The sequence below is a fragment of the Mus musculus genome, chromosome 10, assembly GCF_000001635.26.
Source record: "Mus musculus strain C57BL/6J chromosome 10, GRCm38.p6 C57BL/6J".
NCBI classification, from domain to species: domain Eukaryota; kingdom Metazoa; phylum Chordata; class Mammalia; order Rodentia; family Muridae; genus Mus; species Mus musculus.
In genome coordinates, this window is record NC_000076.6 from 41956970 (window position 1) to 41976610 (window position 19641).

A 19641-nucleotide genomic window follows, 5' to 3' on the forward strand; every position below is an offset into this window, starting at 1 on the left:
ACTCTACCAAGAAACTAAACTCTCAGCCCTAGGAAAGCCATTTTTATAGAGAAAACTGCATTAAGATGATATTGGGCCTAGGAGTAGTGGTCCACACCTTTAATACCAACACTTAGGAGTCAGAGGCAGGTGGACCTCTGTGAGTTCCAGGCCAGCCTGGTCTACATAATGAGTTCCAGGACAGCCAGCGCTACACAGACAAGCTCTGTCTTTAAAAAAAAAAAAAAAAAAAAAAGGCTCAAATAGCCCATCTCAGAACTCTCCCTGAGGTCCTGAGACTAAGCAAAATGGAGCATTCCAGGAACTTGACCCTTAGTCAGGGCCATAGGGGAGCCATTTTCCCAACTCTAAAAAGCATCTTTCAAAGAAACCTTTGGGCACACTGCAAGTAAGGTGTCTGGAAATTACGACACTTCTTCAACCCCTGCAGCCCGCAGCAAGATTATCCTCTGATATAGCAAAAGGTGTTATGCAAATGAGCTGCCACCACCCCACGGGGGGACAAACTACTCACCCCATTTGCTGCTTGAAACAACCCTTGGAGCAGGCAAGAACAGGGTTCTGTTACTCATTTGTGAGATGAGGAAACTGGGGTGCAGGACGTCCGCAGGCCTCCAGGTGGCCTGGAGCCCTAGACTTTGAACTCCTGTCCCCTGCTCCGCCATTCTATTTGGCATTTGTCTGTAAACACATTTATTTTATTTCTCGGTTGCGGGCTATCCATCCCTCAAGTCCCTCACGTTTTATCTCAACTGCAAAATGGTTCACTTCGCACTGGTGCTGGGAAATGACGAACACAGTCAGAGACCACAGACGGGGGCCCCACAAGTGAAAAGTCAAAGTGGCACTGTTCCTAACCTCAGCTAAACCTGTCCTTCTCTATTAGTAAAAGTACATTCATTCTTTGGACTTTTGCCCAACTGAGACCACATATGTGCCTGAATCCAAGCCCCTGTGGTAACCCAAGAGGTTTCACGTTGTCTCGCATATGGTGAATACAGTCTGGCAGAAACATAAGACACCAACAACATGCAGCGTCACTGCACACATGAACACATTAGAGCCAAGTTTTCCCAAGGATCTCATGGCAGTCCGCATACGCACACGCATAGGAACGTGCTGCTAATTCACAAGCCTGCTGGGGTCTGCCTACAGCATTTCCTACCATGGCTTTCTCCCCAACCGGAAGGACTCCTGCCCATCCCCCACCCCAACACTAGCTTGTGCCTATTTTTCATTACTGGGAATCTATTTACTACCTGGATGTCTTTTTGTTTCAGGATAAATGGATGTATGACTTGATCTTTCTAATTTTTAGCCCCGGCTGTCCTGGAAACCCAGCTGGCCTTGAACTCCCTTGATCCATTTGCCTCTGCCTCCCAAGCACTAGAATTAAAGGGATGCACCACCACCACCCATCCATCCTTGTAATTTAATAATCATGCCCCATTAAGACAGGAGAGAACTTGGAGGTTGTATAGATTACACAGAATGTTGATGTGCCAAAATAAGGAGTCTGCGAGAGATGCCTTAGTGACCACTGACAAAGAATGGGCGGGGTGTGCAGTTATAACTCTAGTAGCTGGGAGAGGCAGAGGCAGGAGCATCACCAGGAGTTCCAGGTCATCCAGAGATCATGTCAAAGGCTAAAATTACTAAGTGATGAAGTTCTAACACTGGGTTTCACAACTGCGTGTTAGAAGTTAGAGGCATTTCTTCATTGCCGCGATGACTATATTCACAGTACGGAGAAGCGGCAGGGCTGAGCAGACATGCTAAGATACCGGCAAGCAAGCGGTTCTCGGCAAACAGTGCGCGTGGATCCTTATTTCCCCGCCCTGGATCTTCCTGGCTGCAGAGGAAATATCTTTAGCATATTCTTCCTGGCCCTGCTGTGTACGCTAACCCTCCTTCCTGATTGGTGGCTTCATCCAAGCCTGTCCTGGTCCCGCTTCTCCTTTCCTCTTGTTAAAGTAAGCTGCCGTCACAGTATAGTATTTTGTGAAACTCTAGGCACAGACAGAGCCTGTGCCTGGGGAGGTATGCAGCACTGGAAGGCTTGTTATAAAACTCATCCTCCAGCCATGGTGATGAGCCCCGCCCTTCCATAGTTCAGAACCCAAGGCATTATATGATCGTGGGTGCCGCCGAGTCTCCTCACATCTCCAGACTTGCTGTCCTTGGAGAAGCAGTCTGAGCAGCCACTGGGAAACTGCTTCTTCCCAAGCAAAGGCAGAGGAGAAAGGCAATGCCTGCTCTCTCCTGTCAGGTGAGTTAGCGGCCAGTTGCTCTGGCGGATAAAGCATTCCTTTACAGGAAGGGAAGTTCCTAAGTGAAGAATAGCTGTCTCGTTCAGTGAACAATAAATCACTACAATTTGTATGCCATTAAAAACTGGGTGTGAAGGAACTCTCCATCCTAGCAGATGGACAAAGGTTGCTTTGAGAAAGTATTTCTGCTGTTTCCCATGTTGGGTATAGGTCTCAATTGTGTGTGTGTTTGCATATGCAGTATTTTGGGGTGAAGCCATGTTGCTTACATTTTATTATGCATTCAGTATAGAACAGCTTCTTGTCTGTTTTCTTTCCCTGATTAAAACATTCTTTTCTGGCATGGGTCTTGTCTATAGCTCGGGCAGGCCTTGAACTTAGGAGTCTTCTACTTTAGTCTCTGAAATGGTGGGCTTACAGTCTTGGCCTATCCAGCCCAACATTTTTGTTTTAATTAAATAGGAAGGACTGTCCAGTTTTGCGGATTCTGCAAATGACACGCTGTAAAACAAACTCCCTTTCTACCCATATTTGTAAACACTCAAACATGGTGATAGCTTGCTCGAATCAAGTGGTGTGCACGGCAGGGGCATGCTCTCAAGTGGCAACAGTGAGTTTCACTTTCTCCAGATCCATAGGATACGGGGTGCAGACTGTGGTCCCCACAGAGTCTCTACCAGATGCTAGGTTCAGAGAAAGGTGTTGAAGACAACCAAACCAGCTGTGATGTGAAGGTGGTGGGTGGTGTGAAGCTCTACAGTGCCCCTTGGAGGAAATTGAATGGAAGGGCTGACCCAGTAGGTCTAGGGCTAATCCCAGAAAAGGGAAATAAAAAGCAGGAAGGGGGTGGGGGTGGGGCAGCTAAACAGCACAGCAGGGATCTGATTTCAAGTTGGAGGGAGAAGTAGGGCTTGCTTATTCTTTGAGACTACAGCCTGTTATTTAACTCAGACTGGCCTTGAACTTGAAAATTTTTGGCTTCAAACACCTGACATTATGGCCCTAACAACCACACCTACCTAGTGCCCTCCTTTCTCTTTCTTTTCTTTCTTTCTTTCTTTCTTTCTTTCTTTCTTTCTTTCTTTCTTTCTTTCTTTCTTTCTTTCTCTCTTTCTCTCTCTCTTTCTCTCTCTCTTTCTTTCTCTCTCTCTCTCCCTCTCTCTCCCTTTCTTTCTTTCTTTCTTTCTTTCTTTCTTTCTTTCTTTCTTTCTTTCTTTCTTTCTTTCTTTCTTTCTTTTTCCCAACATATGTGAATACACTGTAGCTGTCTTCAGACACTCCAGAAAAGGGTGTCAGATCTCATTATGGATGGTTGCGAGCCACCATGTGGTTGTTGGGATTTGAACTCAGGACCTTCAGAAGAGCAGTCAGTGCTCTTAACTGCTGAGCCATCTCTCCAGCTCCGTGCCCTCATTTCTTGATCTGACATATGTTTGCTCCTGATAGCACTAAATGTTCCTTTATATCAATGGATTTTATTTTTATTATATAAAATGGTACCACAGACATATAACAGATTGGAAAAATGTCTTCAACTAGACGAGAATGCCCAATCTGTGACATTAAAAAGGGGCCAGATACTGAGGTCCATGCCTGTAATCCCTGCACTTGGGTGGATGGAGAGAGAAAATTATAATCAAAGAGAGACTTTGCCTCAAATTCCAGCACTCAGGGGGCAGAGGCAGGTGGATCTCAGAGGTTGAGACCAGCTTGGTCTACAGAGTGATTTCCAGGACAGCCAGAGCCACACATAGAAATCTTGTCTTGAAACAAACAAACAAACACTATCCAACAAAGATCAGCATGGTTGAGAATTTGAGGTTGTCTTAGTTACTGTTGTTCTACGGTTGTGAAGAGAACCTATGACCAGGGCAACTCCTAATAACTCTAATAAATCATTTAACTGGGGGCCGCTAACAATTTTAGAGGGTTAGTCCACAATCATGGCAGGACACAGACAGGCATGGCACTGAAGAAGCAGCAGAGAGCTTTACAACCTGACCTACAGGGAGCAAGCAGAGAGGGAGAGAGAGAGAGGGAGAGAGAGAGGGAGGAAGAGGGAGAGGGAGGGAGGGAGGGAGAGAGAGAGAGATGGAGAGAGGGAGAGAGAGTTAAAACTTCAAAGCCATCCTCAGCAACACATCTCCTCCAACAAGGCCACACTTTCTAATCCTTCCCAAACAGTTCCACCAACTGAGGACCAAGAAGTCAAACATATGAGCCTATGGAGACCGCTTTCATTCAACCCACCACATGGGCATATCTTTATCACAGCGGTGAAACAGTGAAAAGTAAGCTGATAGAGGTAAGGCAAGAGAATTTTTACTGTCCCATTTTTAAAACCTATGAGATTATTAAAAAGTATTAAATATACTGTGAACAATATAAGCTGTCTGAATGGACACGAAGAAACCAAGAGAGAAGAGGTGACATGAAACAAACTGACTATTAAAAATACAGATTAGAGGGGCTGAAGAAATGGCTTAGTGGTTAAGAGCACTGACTTCTCTATCAGAGGACTCAGCTTCAATTCCCAGCCCCACAGGGCAGTTCACAACTGTCTCTCACTCCAGTTCCAGGGGAGCTGACATCTTTACAGAGACACACATGCAGGCACAACACAAGTGCAAATGAAATAAAAATAAATAAATACATACATAAATAAATGAAAAACATGCAGATTAGAGCCAGGTGTATCTTTAATACATGCCTCTAATCCCAGCACTCTAGAAGCAGACATCTCTTTGAGTTTGAGGTCAGCCTGGTGTACATAGGTTCATTTGAGAATACATATCACAAAGACTATGTTGTTGAAGGTATGTCCATATAGCTCAGGATAAAAACATCTTTATTTTTTGTTTTGTTTTGCTTTGAGATAGGTTTGAACTGGCCTTGAATTTATGATCCCCCTGCCTCAGCCTCCCAGGTATGTCAGTATTACAAGTGTGTGCTGCCGCACTCCTAGCTCGGATAGCTTTTATACTTTTCCTTATATCGCCTACATTTTAACAGAAATGACCATCACTGTGTAATCAGAAATAACTACTTTCAAAAACAAAAACAAAACCCCACAAATGACCCAAAATTCAGTCAACATAAAAAAAGAAAAGTGCTTTATAAGTGCCCCTTGCTAAAACATGGTCTGGCCTTGTCTTTGACCAAAAGAGATTATTTTTTTATTTTTTTACAATCCTTTCAAAATGGAGGACCAAAATCTAAAATTAATAATCATCATAAATATTTTAAGAATCTTGAAGTCAGGGTGTAAATCTGATTTCTAACATGTCCTCCCGACGCCTCCGAGCACACCAAAGGATCAATCCATCCTCACTAATTGACAAGCACATTTCAAATCCCATGAGTTACTACATCAAAGATGCGATTATTTGATGTATAAATGCTATTAGGGGTGAAAATCTCATCTACAAAGCAATATGAGAGCTAGGGAAGTTTTGGTGGAAATAATTTAACTGAGAAATTTAATCTGTCACAAGAGCACTAATAAAACTCTAAGCAGAAGAAAAATTTTCTTCCTGTTGTAGCCAGATGAATGATACCTGCTTGTTTACTACCTGCCTCCCCGTGGTCCCAGAGCTGCATGGCATCCACAGGGCCTGTGAAAAACTCCACCCGATGTCATTAACTCCAGTCACTGCAGACAGAGATGTGGCCTTAGGGCTGGCTGGGAAATCCCCAGCATCACACACATGGATGAGCAGAGCTCAGAGACTCTTCGCCCCTCCATGCGTATTGCTTTGTTGCTCTTCCCCTTTACTGAGGATGGAAACTATGCCTTCTACCATGGCCCCACCTCTTCAGTCTTCTCCTTACTTTCTGTCTTACAATGGAGCCTTTATTGCTTTCAATTCTCCTGCCTCAGCTTCCTGATTGGCTGGGAATGACAGGCCTGTGCCATGAGGCTCAGCTCAGGCCTCCCTCCCTTCTTTTTTTTTTTTTTTTTCTTTTTTCTTTTTTCTTTTTTCTTTTTTTCTTTTTTTTTTTTTTTTGGTTTTTTGAGACAGGGTTTCTCTGTGTAACCCTGGCTGTCCTGAAATTCACTCTGTAGACCAGGCTGGCCTCGAACGCAGAAATCCGCCTGCCTCTGGACCTTGAACTCTTGATCCCCCTGCTCCTCTCAGTTCCGGGACTCCACATCTGCCAAGCCCGGCTTTCGGCCCTGCTTTCTCTGCAGAACTATGCAAGCAATATGGAAGGTTCTGCCGAAAGCCATGAAACAGCCTCCTGTAACGGGACACACACTGACTAGCCAGGGGCCACTTCCCTTGATCTCCGAGACCCTGGCCTGCCTCCGGATGCGGAGGCTTCTCATCTGCTGCTACTTTAAACGGTGTCAGAAAGCTAATTTAACCCCTCTAACCTTGTCGAGCACAGCACCTACCTGCACTAGCAAATGGCCAGAATCAGGCAGGCAGACGCCGTGCTTCTCCGTGTCCTCCGTCATTTCCTTTATCAGCTGTGCCAATATTTCCACTGCACCCTTGTTGACCATCTCAGTAAGAAACCCCGGGCTTCCGGAAACGAATTTCAGAGCCCCCATGCAGTAGAGAAAAGCCTCGGTGTTACTTTGCAGCTCTTCAGCTCTCAGTACCTCCAGTAATGATTCTGCCAGAAAAGACGCATTTCTATAAATGCCTAAGTACAACAGCAAACTCGACGCTGGCACACAATTTGTAAAATATGTTCATTCAAGGATGCATGCAAATGCTCCTGAAGTCACTCAGGCTGGGAAGTCTCAGTGACAGCAAATCTCCATTAACAGTGATGCGACCAGAAGCAGGGGTTGTCCTGTGCAAGTGAGGATGACAGCCTCAGCTCCGAGTAGCATCACCCGCCTTTAATAGTTAGGCCCAAAAATGTCAAGTTACTGTCCAATACTAATGAGAAAGGCAGTCACTGGGGAAGAGTTTCATCCTCACTGAATCTTCAAGACTTCATTTGTTGCTTTCCCAATGGGTCGTGGATGACATGGGACGTTAAAAACCATCTCAGCCACTGAAAACGATTTGAATATAACACCCACCCCCTTCCCACCTCCCTCCCTAAGCATGGTGGGGAACATCTATACTCTCTCAGCCTTAAGGAGTTCAAGGTGCAAGGACCACAGCTGAATCTGAGCCCAGTCTGTCTATGCTCAGAGTGAGACCCTGTCTGTAAACACCAACCAACCAACCAACAACCAACAACAACCAACCAAACAACAACAAACAGCATGCTTGCAAGCATCACACCCTAAGTTCAACCCCCAGGACTGCTGGAAACAAGCAACCAAATCAACAAATAAACCAATAATCCCAACAACAAAATCCCAATGCCATAGAGCTAACAGGTTTTTGGAGCCTTCCAGATGGTTTGAGCAAGGTTAGATGAAGACACCACTCTCGAGTATAAGAGTGTCAAAGGGGCCTTAGAATATATGTTTTAAAATTTCTTTTTAGATATTTTCTTTATTTACATTTCAAATGTTATCCCCTTTCCTGGTTTCCCCTCCGAAAACCCCCTATCCCCTCTCCCTGGTCCCCAACCCACCCACTCCCGCTTCCTGGCCCTGGCATTTCCCTACACTGGGGCATAGAACCTTCACAGGACCAAAGACCTCTCCTCCCATTGATGGTCGACTAGGCCATCCTTTGTTACATATGCAGCTAGAGCCATGAGTCCCACTATGTGTACTCTTTGATTGGTGGTTTAGTCCCTGGGAAATCTGGGGGTACTGGTTAGTTCATATTGTTGTTCCTCCTATGGGGCTGCAAACCCCTTCAGCTCCTTGGATACTTTCTCTAGCTCCTTCATTGGGGACTCTGTGCTCCATCTAATGGATGACTGTGAGCATTCACTTCTGTATTAGTCAGGCACTGGCAGAGCCTCTCAGGAGACAGTTATATCAGGCTCCTATCAGCAGCTCTTGCTGGCATCCACAATAGTGTCTGGGCTTGGTGGTTCTAAATGGGATGGATCCTCAGGTGGGGGTGGAGCAGTCTCTAGATGATCATTCCTTCAGTCTCTGCTCTGAACTTTGTCTCTGTAACTCCTTCCATGGGTATTTTGATCTCCCTTCTAAGAAGGACAGAAGTACCCACACTTTGGTTTTCCTTCTTCTTGAGTTTCACGTGTTTTGCAAATTGTATCTTGGGTAATCCATGATTGGGAAAAAAATCTTTACCAATCCTAAATCAGATAGAGGACTAATATCCAATATATACAAAGAACTCAAGAAGTTAGACTCCAGAGAACCAAATAACCCTATTAAAAATGGGGTACAAAGCTAAACAAAAATTCTCAACCAAGGAATACCAAATGGCTGAGAAGCACCTAAAGAAATGTTCAACATCCTTAGTCATCAGGGAAATGTAAATCAGAACAACTCTGAGATTCCATCTCACACCAGTCAGAATGGCTAAGATCAAAAACTCAGGTGACAGCAGATGCTGGCGAGGATATGGAGAAAGAGGAGCACTCCTCCATTGCTGGTGGCATTGCAAGCTGGTACTCTGGAAATCAGTTTGGTGGTTCCTCAGAAAATTGGACATAGTAGTGCCTGAGGACTCAGCTATACCACTCCTGGGCATATACTCAGAAGACGCTCCAACATGTAATAAGGACACATGCTCCACTATGTTCATAGCAGTCTTATTTATAATAGCCAAAAGCTGAAAAGAACCCAGATGTCCCTCAACAGAGGAATGGATACAGAAAATGTGGTACATTTACACAATGGAGTACTACTCAGCTATTAAAAACAATGAATTTATGAGATTCTTTGTTTTTTTGTTTTTTTATCGGTAATTCTCAGTTAAGCAATATGATGTTAGACATTCTTTCAAGCCTGGTTTTGTCCCTGTTTGCTTCGATCATTGTCCCCTGTTACCAAAAAAAAAAAAATGACCACAACGTTTTCTATTGCAGCCTCTTCTGCAGGAACAGCACAAGTCCTGAGAGCTTCCCACCAGGTCATTTTGTCCACTTCTAAATTACTTAGGGGCATGTTCGGAATTGGGCTTTGTTAGCTAGGCTGCTCTGTATTAAACTGTGCCCATGTCTGCATTCTGTAATAGCCACAACTGTTTCTTCACTTTTGGGGGAGCTTATTCCTGTTATGTCAACAGAGTAGAATTTTTGATTACGTCAAAAATTTACAGGTGTGTTTATTCTAACAGTAACTCTGGGCCTAGGAAATGACTTTTTACACAGTGATGTCATTAGGTCCCACCACATCACTACAGGCATCAAAAGAGCAAAACCAAAACTGAGCTGGTCACAGTAGACTCTAAACAAATGTGGGAAAACAGGGAAGGTTGAGAAAAAAAAACAACCATTACAACTCTGATGCCCTAGAGCCGGAGCCATCTCGCTCCCCATCACTTGCTCTCCTTTTCCTCTAGGGACTTGGGCATCTTTACTGGGGTGCAGGGTCGGCCCCCAGCAGCACTGTTGGAGACTCACCCAGGATGTTATCCTCCTGCATCAGGGTGTCGTTCTTCTCGTTCCTGCTGATTTTAAATATCAGTTTGCAGACGTTAAGAAGGTTCTTTCCACTCACTTTAAGCTGCAGAGAAAGAACACACTTGCGTTTCTAAGTAGGAGGAAATAAAGGCCTGGCACCTTGAAGACCTCCACACTCAGGGTACAGGCAGAGGGTTTAAAACATGAGAAACGTTCTAAGGGAACAACCTAGGAAGGTTTAGGCCACCTTTTGTGTCAGCTACCATACCTAACTCAGCTGTACTAAAAAACAATGTTGGCGGCCTTTCAGGTAAGAACGCTTTAACAAACCATTTGTCTCTCACTGGGAAACATTTTGCATTGATGTGTCAAACTATTCGGTACTTTTAAGAGAGTATGTCATTACATAGCAACTGATTTAGAATATACTGATAATCGATGAAGGATACCAAAGTTCAGATTAAACTCACCTAGAAAAGAGTCCACCGAGGAGCGGAAGCAAAGGAAACATGCCCCTCTGCCATTGTATAAAAATGAACTTAAAGCCAGTGCTTTAGACTGTGTCCCGCTTATTCTTGGGGCTATTTCTGGTACCTTGAGATAATCATTGTTCAAAGCTGAAATCACTTTCTAAACCACACAGCAATATCTAAGTCAATTAAGCACAAGGCAATAAGGAAGAACAATTTCCTTTATAAAAATAGAGTGGCTGGCTGACCAAGGGTCTACTTTAACTGCACATTTATCTAAAGTGGTAAAATATGGTCACTAATGGGGAAACATCTAATAAAGTTCAGAATAGCAAAACTCTTCAAATGAAGTGAGCATCCCAGAAGAGAAAATGACTTGGTTTTGTTTGTTTTGTTTTGTTTTATGGAGACAGGGCCTTACTGTGTAGATCAGCAGGACCTTGGATTTACAGAGCTTCACCTGCCCCTGCTCCTAGAGTGCTGGGATTAAAGCCAGCGCTCTTTAGATAACCTGCAGGAGTTGGTTCCCTCTTTCTATACTGTGGTCAAACTCAGGCTATTAGCCTTGAAAATAAAAACATCTGTAATTTCTGGTTCAGATTGTGTGCCCTCTGCGACAGTGTGAAAACCAGTCTGTAGGAATGGGCTCCTCTGAACAAATAAAGACTTCTGCGTGAAAATGATGGCACAGGGGTCATTATTTTCCTATTTAAAAAGTTATTTCCGATATACTTTATTGGGCTTTCAGTTAACTTTTTAAAAAGATAGTCGAATATATCCGAGTTATCTGTTAGAGCCACAAATACCACCGAGCACTTAACTGCTCACGGGCTGAGCTGTTCCCTGAGGGAGAAAGAAAGATGGGCATGTTGTCTGTGGCTGGCGAGGCAGAGGAAGGAGCATGATGGAGCATCTGCACCTACTGCGCCTGCTCTGGGCCTGGGCACAGCAATCTGAGAAGCAGCCCATTGGGCATGCGCCTGGCTCTGCAGCAAGAAGTGAAGGGGGTGGGGGGCTTAGACCCACCCACAGAGCTGTCGGTCTCCCACCTCCTGCTCTGGGAATGCCAAGTCCCCAGCCCAACTTGTGTTTTAATAACTTGCCAGGGCATTTACAGGACAGAGTAGGGATTCCTTCTGCTCTCAGGAAGAAAAGAAAATGGGAAGTTAAAATTAAGACAGTGATTATGACAACATGGCTTTAAATCCCAGCAAAGGAGCTGACTGAAGCAAATTGAAAGCCCCTTCCACATCTGGGCGAGGGCGGAGTGCGCTGGCAGGCTCTACTGCATGGGCTTGAGACCAAAATCTCTGAGTTGCTCATCTTCCTACTGCAGTGGGTAGCTTATGGTCTACACTTGACAAAACACCCCAATAAGTGGTCCCAAAGCACCTCACTCCATCTCCCACCTCAACTTGTGTGAAAAGCAGAAAAAGAAATAGCAACAAAATCAAACAACAACACAAGTATCCAAGTTTCATCAGAACAACATCAACAGCTTGGAGCACTGTGCCAGCACTGGGGAGGACAGAGGTGCTGGCTGGCTGGTCACTGTCTCTTCTCTAGAGTTCAGTGATGGATCCTGGGACTTTGGTTGTCTTGTTTAGAGGTTCCCAAGGCTGGGATGAATTTCCTTCTTTTCTTTTCTCTTCTTTTCTTTTTTTCTTTCTTTCTTTCTTTCTTTCTTTCTTTCTTTTTTTTTTTTTTTTTTTTTTTTTTTTTGAGACAGGGTTTCTCTGTGTAGCCCTGGCTGTCCTGGAACTCACTTTGTAAACCAGGCTGGCCTCGAACTCAGAAATCCTCCTGCCTCTGCCTCCCAAGTGCTGGGATTAAAGGCATGTTCCACCACGCCCGGCTGGGATGTATTTCTGCCAATGCATGTTTTCCTGGTAGGGTAGTTTTTCTGTTTACATTAAAAAATGATGCTTTTGGCGGGGGCACCTTTTTTCCCATCACTTGGGAGGCAGAGGCAGGCAGATATCTGTAGTTCGAGGCCAGCCTGGTCTACAGAGTGAGTGCTAGAACAGCCAGGGCTACACAGAGAAACCCGGTCTCAAAACAACAGAAACACAAAGCAAAACAAAAAAAGATGCTTTGGTTTTGTTTACTTGTTTTCCAAGTTAAAGAAGTTTGAGATCACTCCAGTTTCCCACTCTACCTAACCACAAAGGGCACATAGGACATGTCCATCTGGTTGTTAGCCCTCTGCCAAGGCTGCTAGAGTTTAACCCTTCCTGAATATGGCTGCACTCCTGCAGAGTATCTCTGTACTCTTTGAACACTCTTAATACAGACTGACATATTTTCACAAGTTTTTTTTTTAAAAAGGATTAAAATTAAAATGGCTATCTAACATCTCTATGGAGCCAAAGAATTCAAGAAATCCAAATAACTCACATGCTTACTGCATGTTTTTAAATAAATACTGTTAAATGGTTGGACTGTAATATCAAACTGGTGGGCAGAAAAAAAAAACAATAGCAAGAAGAGGAGATTCAGTGTAGAGCTTTGGCCTCTGTATAGCTTCAGTCTTGGTTTGTATTACTGCCACAGTTCCTTTTATTCTAATTAATTAGTTTATTTTTATCTTATGTACACTGGTGCTCTGCACGAATGTCTGTGTGAGAGTGTCAGCTCCTCTGGGAAGGCACTGCAGTTGTGTCGTTGAGAATTGAACCAGGGATCTTTGGAAGAACATCCAGTGCTCGGAATCGCTGAGCCATCTCTCCAGCCCCGTCCTCCACAGTTCTTATGATATGGTGACCTGAGAATGTATATGGAACCACATCCTAAAGCCACATTTGAACAGGATCTCCCCTGGGATGTTACTGGAGATCCAAGTGGCCAGTTGGAAGTTGGAAGTGGCCATGGCTTGGAAAGTCCCTTCTGACCTGGCAACTCTGTATCGAGTAAGAAGGTACCCACCTGGCACTACTGAGATGGCTCAGTGGTTAGACACTCTGGCTGCTTTTGCAGAGGACCCAGGTTCAGTTCCAACACCCGAATGTTGGCCCACAGGCACCTGTAACTCCACTTCCAGGGGAATCTGGTGCTGTCTTTTGGCCCCCATGGGCACAAGGCAAATACATGGGGCATACACACATATGCCGGTGAACCACTCATATTCTTAAAATACTTTTTCTTTTTCTAAAAATGAAGGCCCCAAGCCACTTAACTCTACATTAGAATTTAACTTCACTTAGATTCTTTGGGACAGGACGAATCGCTGAGTGGATTTTTAACTACTTTACAACCAACTCAGAAGGCCTAATTCAGTTCAACTGTCCCACACACACACCACCACCACCACCACCAATTTGTTCAAGACCATCAATAACTGAGGTAATATTTTCACTGAAAGCTTAAATAGATCTGTGGTTCATTCTTCTCATCTCCTTTTTTGATTCATCATGAAACAAAAACATCCAGACTCCAGGTGAAAAGATGGCTGCAAGCTGGCAGCCCGGGCCCTCCCTGGGACAGCTCCACAGTCAGAGCCCTAGGATAAAGTGACTCTGTGAGAGGCGCGTTGCACTGAGTCACCCCCTCCCCCCCAGAGAATGAGCAGTTGGTTATGACAGCTAAGTAAAAGTGTCGTCTCCACCCAAAATCACACAGAAAATGTGGCCAGAATACTCTGCAAGCTTGTGGGGGTATCCCCTAAGTGCTCAGCCGTATTCCTTGGGAAATACTTTCTAGTCCAGTGCTGGGGTGCGAGCTTATTGCCTTAATTTTTCCAAGAGACTAAACAAACACATCACATTTTCCCATCTTTTTGCAATATGTACAAACAAGTTATTTGGCTCGGCACAGATGCAGGACAGTCGGCTAGAAAGAAGGAAAGACAAGCTTACTGCTAGGATAAGTTTGGCAAGCTTCAGGCTGAGCGGGTCCGAGTCAGCATCCACTAGCTTATACAGAGCCTTCAGCAGGACAGTTCTTCGCTTGAACTTCTTTCCGAGCATGCGCGCTTCCTCCAGCGTGCGATGGAGCTGGGTGCAGGCTGCACACATCTCTTCAATGTCTTCTTCTGTCGGAGCAAAGAGAATATCGACTACTTACTCATAAGGTTGAATTTTCAGATATGTCAGACGCAAGCAGTGCGAGGAAAAGCTCCCTGGGTATCCCGAGACATCTCCAGATCCCCCGGTGCTGTTTTCCACGTACCCCTCCCATCTACTTGCCCATTCTCATCTCTTTGATTCATCTCCTGGGCTAACTTATTTACTAACCGGTCACTTAGCTTGACCAGGACACAGCCTTTCAAAACCTCTCCCTTGGCTCCCTTTTCCGAGTGCTCTCCCCTCCCCCTGGGCTCTGTCCAGTTTCACTGGGGCAGGTCATTTGCATTTCTGCCTCCGTTTCTTTAAAAAAAAAAAAAGTTGCATGATTCCAAAAGGAACTAATGCTACCTTGTACTGCTATTTAATTTTCACATGTGAATAAGTGTGTTGTGAGATGAATGGATCAATGTTCTATATGACTAGGGATCCTGACTGACACATCTGTATGGTAGAGCAAGAAAACTATATAGGTCTTAGTCAGGGTTTCTATTCCTGCACAAACATCATGACCAAGAAGCAAGTTGGGGAGGAAAGGGTTTATTCGGCTTACACTTCCATACTGCTGTTCATCACCAAGGAAGTCAGGACTGGAACTCAAGCGGGTCAGGAAGCAGAAGCTGATGCAGAGGCCATGGAGGGATGTTCTTTACTGGCTTGCTTCCCCTGGCTTGCTCAGCCTGCTCTCTTATAGAACCAAGACTACCAGCCCAGAGATGGTCCCCCCACAAGGGGCCTTTCCCCCTTGATCACTAATTGAGAAAATGCCTTACAGTTGGATCTCATGGAGGCATTTCCTCAACTGAAGCTCCTTTCTCTGTGATAACTCCAGCTGTGTCAAGTTGACACAAAACTAGCCAGTACAGTAATCTACAACATAACTTCAAGCAAGCTCATCTATTGATTTAAAAAAAGTTTCTTTCTTCCTTCCTTCCTTTCTTTCTTTCTCTCTCTTTCTTTCTCTTTCTCCCTTCCTTTCTTCCTTCCTTCCTTTCTTTCTTTCTTTCCTTTTCTTCTTCTTTCTTCTTCTCTCCTCCTCCTCCTCCTCCTCCTTCTCCTTCCTTCTCCTTCTCCTCCTTTCTTCTTCTCCTTCTTCTCCTTTCCTTCTCCTTCTCCTTCTCCTTCTCCTCCTCCTCCTCCTCCTCCTCCTCCTCCTCCTCCTCCTCCTCCTCCTCCTCCTCCTCCTCCTTCTTCTTCTGGTGCAGGGTTTCTCTGTGTAGCACTGGCTGTCCTGGAATTCACTCTGTAGACCAGGCTGGCCTTGAACACATAGAGACCCCTCTTGCTTCTGCCTCTCACGTGCTGGGATTAAGCCACTACCTCCTGGCTATGTTCCTTTCAAAATGACTGTCAACCAGGGGGAGAGACAGTACAAGCCACCATTACCAAAGAGGAGACTTTTAAACAAATGCTGCTTAGGAAAGAGGGAGGCTAGAATATTTTGTTTACAGTTGTGATCCTGAAGAAAGTGATTTTTGAGAGTGGCTTAACAGTTGGTACACAGGAAAGAAAGCCCTCTCTCAGAGGGCAGCACAAGGGGGAGAAAGGAATTCAAGGTATAGCGTGTTCTCTTTGGAAGGGTTACCTCTGACGGACCTCATCACAAAATGTAGACGTTGTAGGCCAATCTGTAAATACCATAATGGGAGCTTAGCTGCGGACATGCAGGAAGTGTGCGCCAGCAAAAAGGAAGTGACTCGGGCCATTTTTAGCTCTTTTCAACAATAACATCTAAGAAAAAAAAAGTTGAAACCTCAACAACTAAATACACGCCAAAGCCTCTCGGTTATGCACTTAAGTAAATGAACAGTTGGGAAGTGATGGAGACCCCAACCCGAGGAGAGCCGGAGCTCTACGGGGTGCATTGCTTTGGGGTGTTGCTCTATTCTTCTCTGACTGGCCTTCACGCCTGCAGGCTTTGGGCTGTTCTCAGCTGCTGGGCTCAAGTTTACAAAGGAAGAGGCAAGGAAGGTTCAAGGATCAAAGCTTCAGCTCTGGCTCCAGGAAGCCCTCTGATACTCTGTATCAGTCAGCTGGCTATTCCAGTTATAAATGCCACCAGGTGGAGCACTGCACTCTGGAAGCCGAGGCAGAAGGATGGCAAGTTTAAGGTCAGCCTGGGCTACATCTGGAGACTCAAGAAGTCAAAGCAAAACAAAACAGAAAGGCACATGGCCACAGAAGACATTATAAGAGCTGAAACTAGTTAAGAGTTTCAAGAGTGATCTAGCGGAGCAAAGTCACCAAGTAACTTCCAAGTCACCCCTTAACCACACAGGGAAATGCAGCCAAGCGCCTGGCAGGCACCACCTGACCCAAATGGCCCAAAATCACGCTTCCAGTAAGGGATAGGTCAGCAGTGGGCCTACTGCCAGGGGGCCTGAGAAAGATGCAGCGTGAGTGTGGAGATAGTCCTGCCTCAAAGGCCCAATTTGGGTCTCAGTAGGAGAAAACACTTGGAAAACCTGATGTGTGGATGTTCTGTACGGTAAATGGCCTGTTTCCCCACTTCTAACAGGATCATGAAAGGGTTGTGACAGATGATTGAAACTTGTGGCCCAGAAGTTTCTAGAAAGGAAATCATAGGGACAATAAGCCAAATGCAGGCAAGATTTGTACGGCCTGGTATGGTAATTCCCAGATACGGAAGTGAACACCCTTGCTTCTAAAACTAACAAAATCAGGGACTGAAGTAGTTAAAGAGTAATAGATTTGGGTTTTTCCGTTTGTTTTTATTTTGTTTCATTTTGAGACAGAATCTCATTGTGTAGTAGAGGCTGGCCCTGAATATGTTAACAATGTGTTCTCAAAAAGTTCTAGAAAGAAAGAAAAAAAAGCAATGTGCAAGTGGGCAGAGAAAGAGGAACACGGAGTGGGGGACAACAAGGCAATGTGGTAGAGCCTAAGTGCTGGGCATCTGAAAACTATTAACTACTGTAACTATTGTAATCAATCTATTAACTACTGAACAGGCCTAAAGAACCACAAGGTATCGAGGGAACTATTTGTCTAGGAACAAAGATTCGATATTTCTTTGACACAGGCTCTTACTGTGGAACTTAGACTGGCCTTGAACTCACAGCTGCCCAAGTGGGAGGGTTTACAGCTCACTGTTTAATGATCCATCTGAGAAGGGAGACTCATCTATATCTCATTCCCCCAAACTCCTTAGTGATGTCCTAGGTTTGCCCTGTTGGTATCTGGTGGACAGAGCACTGGGCATCCACTGAAGAGCCTGCTGTGCGGGATCTCCCCTCCAGACAGGCCTCCCATCTGAAGACTTCCCATGTGATTTCTAACTCTTGGCCAGACTCACCTTCCTGATTTGATTTGCACTCATTGCCTGAAGGAATGACCCAAAATTCACCGTACAAGCTAATAGGAGGGTAGGAACTGTAACTCCAGTGGGGAAATGTTATATTCTTTGAATGTAAGGGATTCGGAGGTAATTTGATTTCATCCATCTTTGAGTACAGAGTTTACATGAAGTGCTGTGCATCGGCTATTAGCATCAAGCCCAGAAATCCTGCCCAGAAGACCCACCCATGGAGAGCACCATCTCGAAGGCCCACCCAGTGGGCACAGCCTGGCTACAGCATGGAACTGAGATGGCAAGCACTGGGCACTCAGGAAGCAGGTGTCCTGCATCAGCTCCCTACTTGCTGGCTGTAAGGATGCTTCTCCCCTGCATCTAGTGGAGCATCAGCCAGTTCTGCCATGCTGCTCATGTGTCTAAGAGTCCTACTAAGGGCCCACTATGTGCATGATGGCCCACTGTGCACATGGTACTAATTACGGGGCTTACTCTGTGGTTCTGACCAAGAGTCCAGATGAATTCTGAAAAAAAAAAAAAAGGGTAAAGTTCTCTCAGAAGAGCCCTATACCCTCATAGCAATGCCTCATTGTGACCCTTTGGAGTGCTAGTCCAAGTGTAATTGTATTTATTAATAATTTGGTTTATATACTATTTACTATACACATCTACAGGGTAAGTAAACCCAAAACATTCTTTGTTTTCCAACATATCCCCAGCGATAACATTCAAAATACAACTGAAAATATCAGGGTAGTGGGGAGCACGCAAATAAATGCCAAGCTTTTATTTAAAACAAGAACTGTTGTTTTACCGTTTTCTAATTCATGCAAAATGGGAACAATCCGTGCTTTCCAGAAGACTTCATCTACTTCTGTGTCTGTCTCCTGTTCCTGTGAGCTAGCTCTGGAGGCTGCAAAGAAATGCAGAGAAGGAAAAGGCATTGAGAGAGGGACTTGGAACAGGGCACATGCAAAAGCCTTTCCTGTGCATCACTAAAATGAACACAGAATCCAGTCTCGCTTTGCCCCCAGGCCCAAGAAACCACCCCAAGTGAAACTAGGATGAGTTATTTCAAAGAGCCAGAACTTATAGGCGGGGTTGGAGGGCTTCATAGAGCAGAGAGCTTTGAAAAGGCTGCTGGCCATGGGAAACCAGCAAACTGCTTTGAGTTGTTTCTTTACTTAAAAACTTCTCTCTGTAACATACAATAGACAGCTATACACACACACACACACACACGTGTGTGTGTGTGTGTGTGTGTATACATACATATGTGTGTATATACATATGTAGTATATATATATATGTGTGTGTGTGTGTGTGTGTGTATACATATATTCACACACATACCTATATATACAGACACATATATAAAGATTAAAAGCTAAAAATCCTTAATAAAAATCTTAGCCCTTTTAGGATAGACACGATATGGAGCAAGTAGAGCAAGACCAGTGCTTTCCCAAGAGGTAGAGGAAAATGTCTTGGTTTCCCCACCCCAACTCTATTATTGATATGCAGGGTGACTTTTATCTGTTGAGCTTAGGACATTTCCAGGCCCCAGTTTCCTCATCAGCAAAGAAGAGAACATTTGCTTTTAGGACTGTGAAATTTAGGTGTCAGGATAGAGGCAAAGCTCTGCTCGAGGGCCACACACCTAGCTAGCAATGGTAAGGATTTTGTGAACCTCTTTTCCCTGACCAAGCAAATAGGTAATGGCTGATGTGTGTTGCCATGGTGCCACCAAGACCAGATGCTGCACACACTCTAGGTGGTGATGCTGCCATTGACCACACCCAAGAGGCAGAACAGAGGCAATCTGCGTCCTTTCTTCCTCTCCCTGCCCCCACATCAAGGTCTCACTCTGTCCTAGAACCCACCATGTAGCCCAAGCTAGCCCTGAACCCAGAGTGATTCTCCTGTCTCAGCCTCCCAGGACTACAGGCTCCTGTTTCATTGTGCTTCTGAAGATGGAGAGAGTGGAGTCCAGGCAGAATCTAGGGCTATTAAATTATCCACCGCTCTTATCATTCAGTTCCACTGCAAACCAATATGAAAGGCAA

The 19641-nt window shown here is 44.9% G+C and overlaps 1 protein-coding gene and 1 long non-coding RNA gene across 10 annotated transcripts in view; one reads left to right on the forward strand and one right to left on the reverse strand.

The window, feature by feature from the left end:
• Positions 1-19641, reverse strand: part of Armc2 (armadillo repeat containing 2) — a 109920-nt gene that overhangs the window by 48507 nt on the left and 41772 nt on the right. For all 8 annotated transcript variants that reach the window (XR_003948649.1, NM_001034858.3, XM_030244989.1 and 5 more), the window contains 4 exons: positions 18390-18488; positions 14056-14231; positions 9732-9834; positions 6670-6893 (listed from right to left, as the gene is read on the reverse strand). Coding sequence is in view for 7 of the 8 variants with exons in the window: in NM_001034858.3 (NP_001030030.2) it covers positions 6670-6893; positions 9732-9834; positions 14056-14231; positions 18390-18488 (602 nt within the window). In the remaining variant the exon portion in view is untranslated. The remainder of the gene's footprint in view (positions 1-6669; positions 6894-9731; positions 9835-14055; positions 14232-18389; positions 18489-19641) is intronic.
• On the forward strand, positions 1938-18096 carry Gm33058. 2 transcript variants are annotated; one of them, XR_380266.3, is made up of 3 exons: positions 1938-2269; positions 4455-4575; positions 17739-18096. It is a non-coding gene; the product is annotated as a predicted gene, 33058 (long non-coding RNA). The 2 variants fall into 2 exon arrangements; XR_380265.3 differs by lacking the exon at positions 17739-18096 and adding an exon at positions 5813-6209.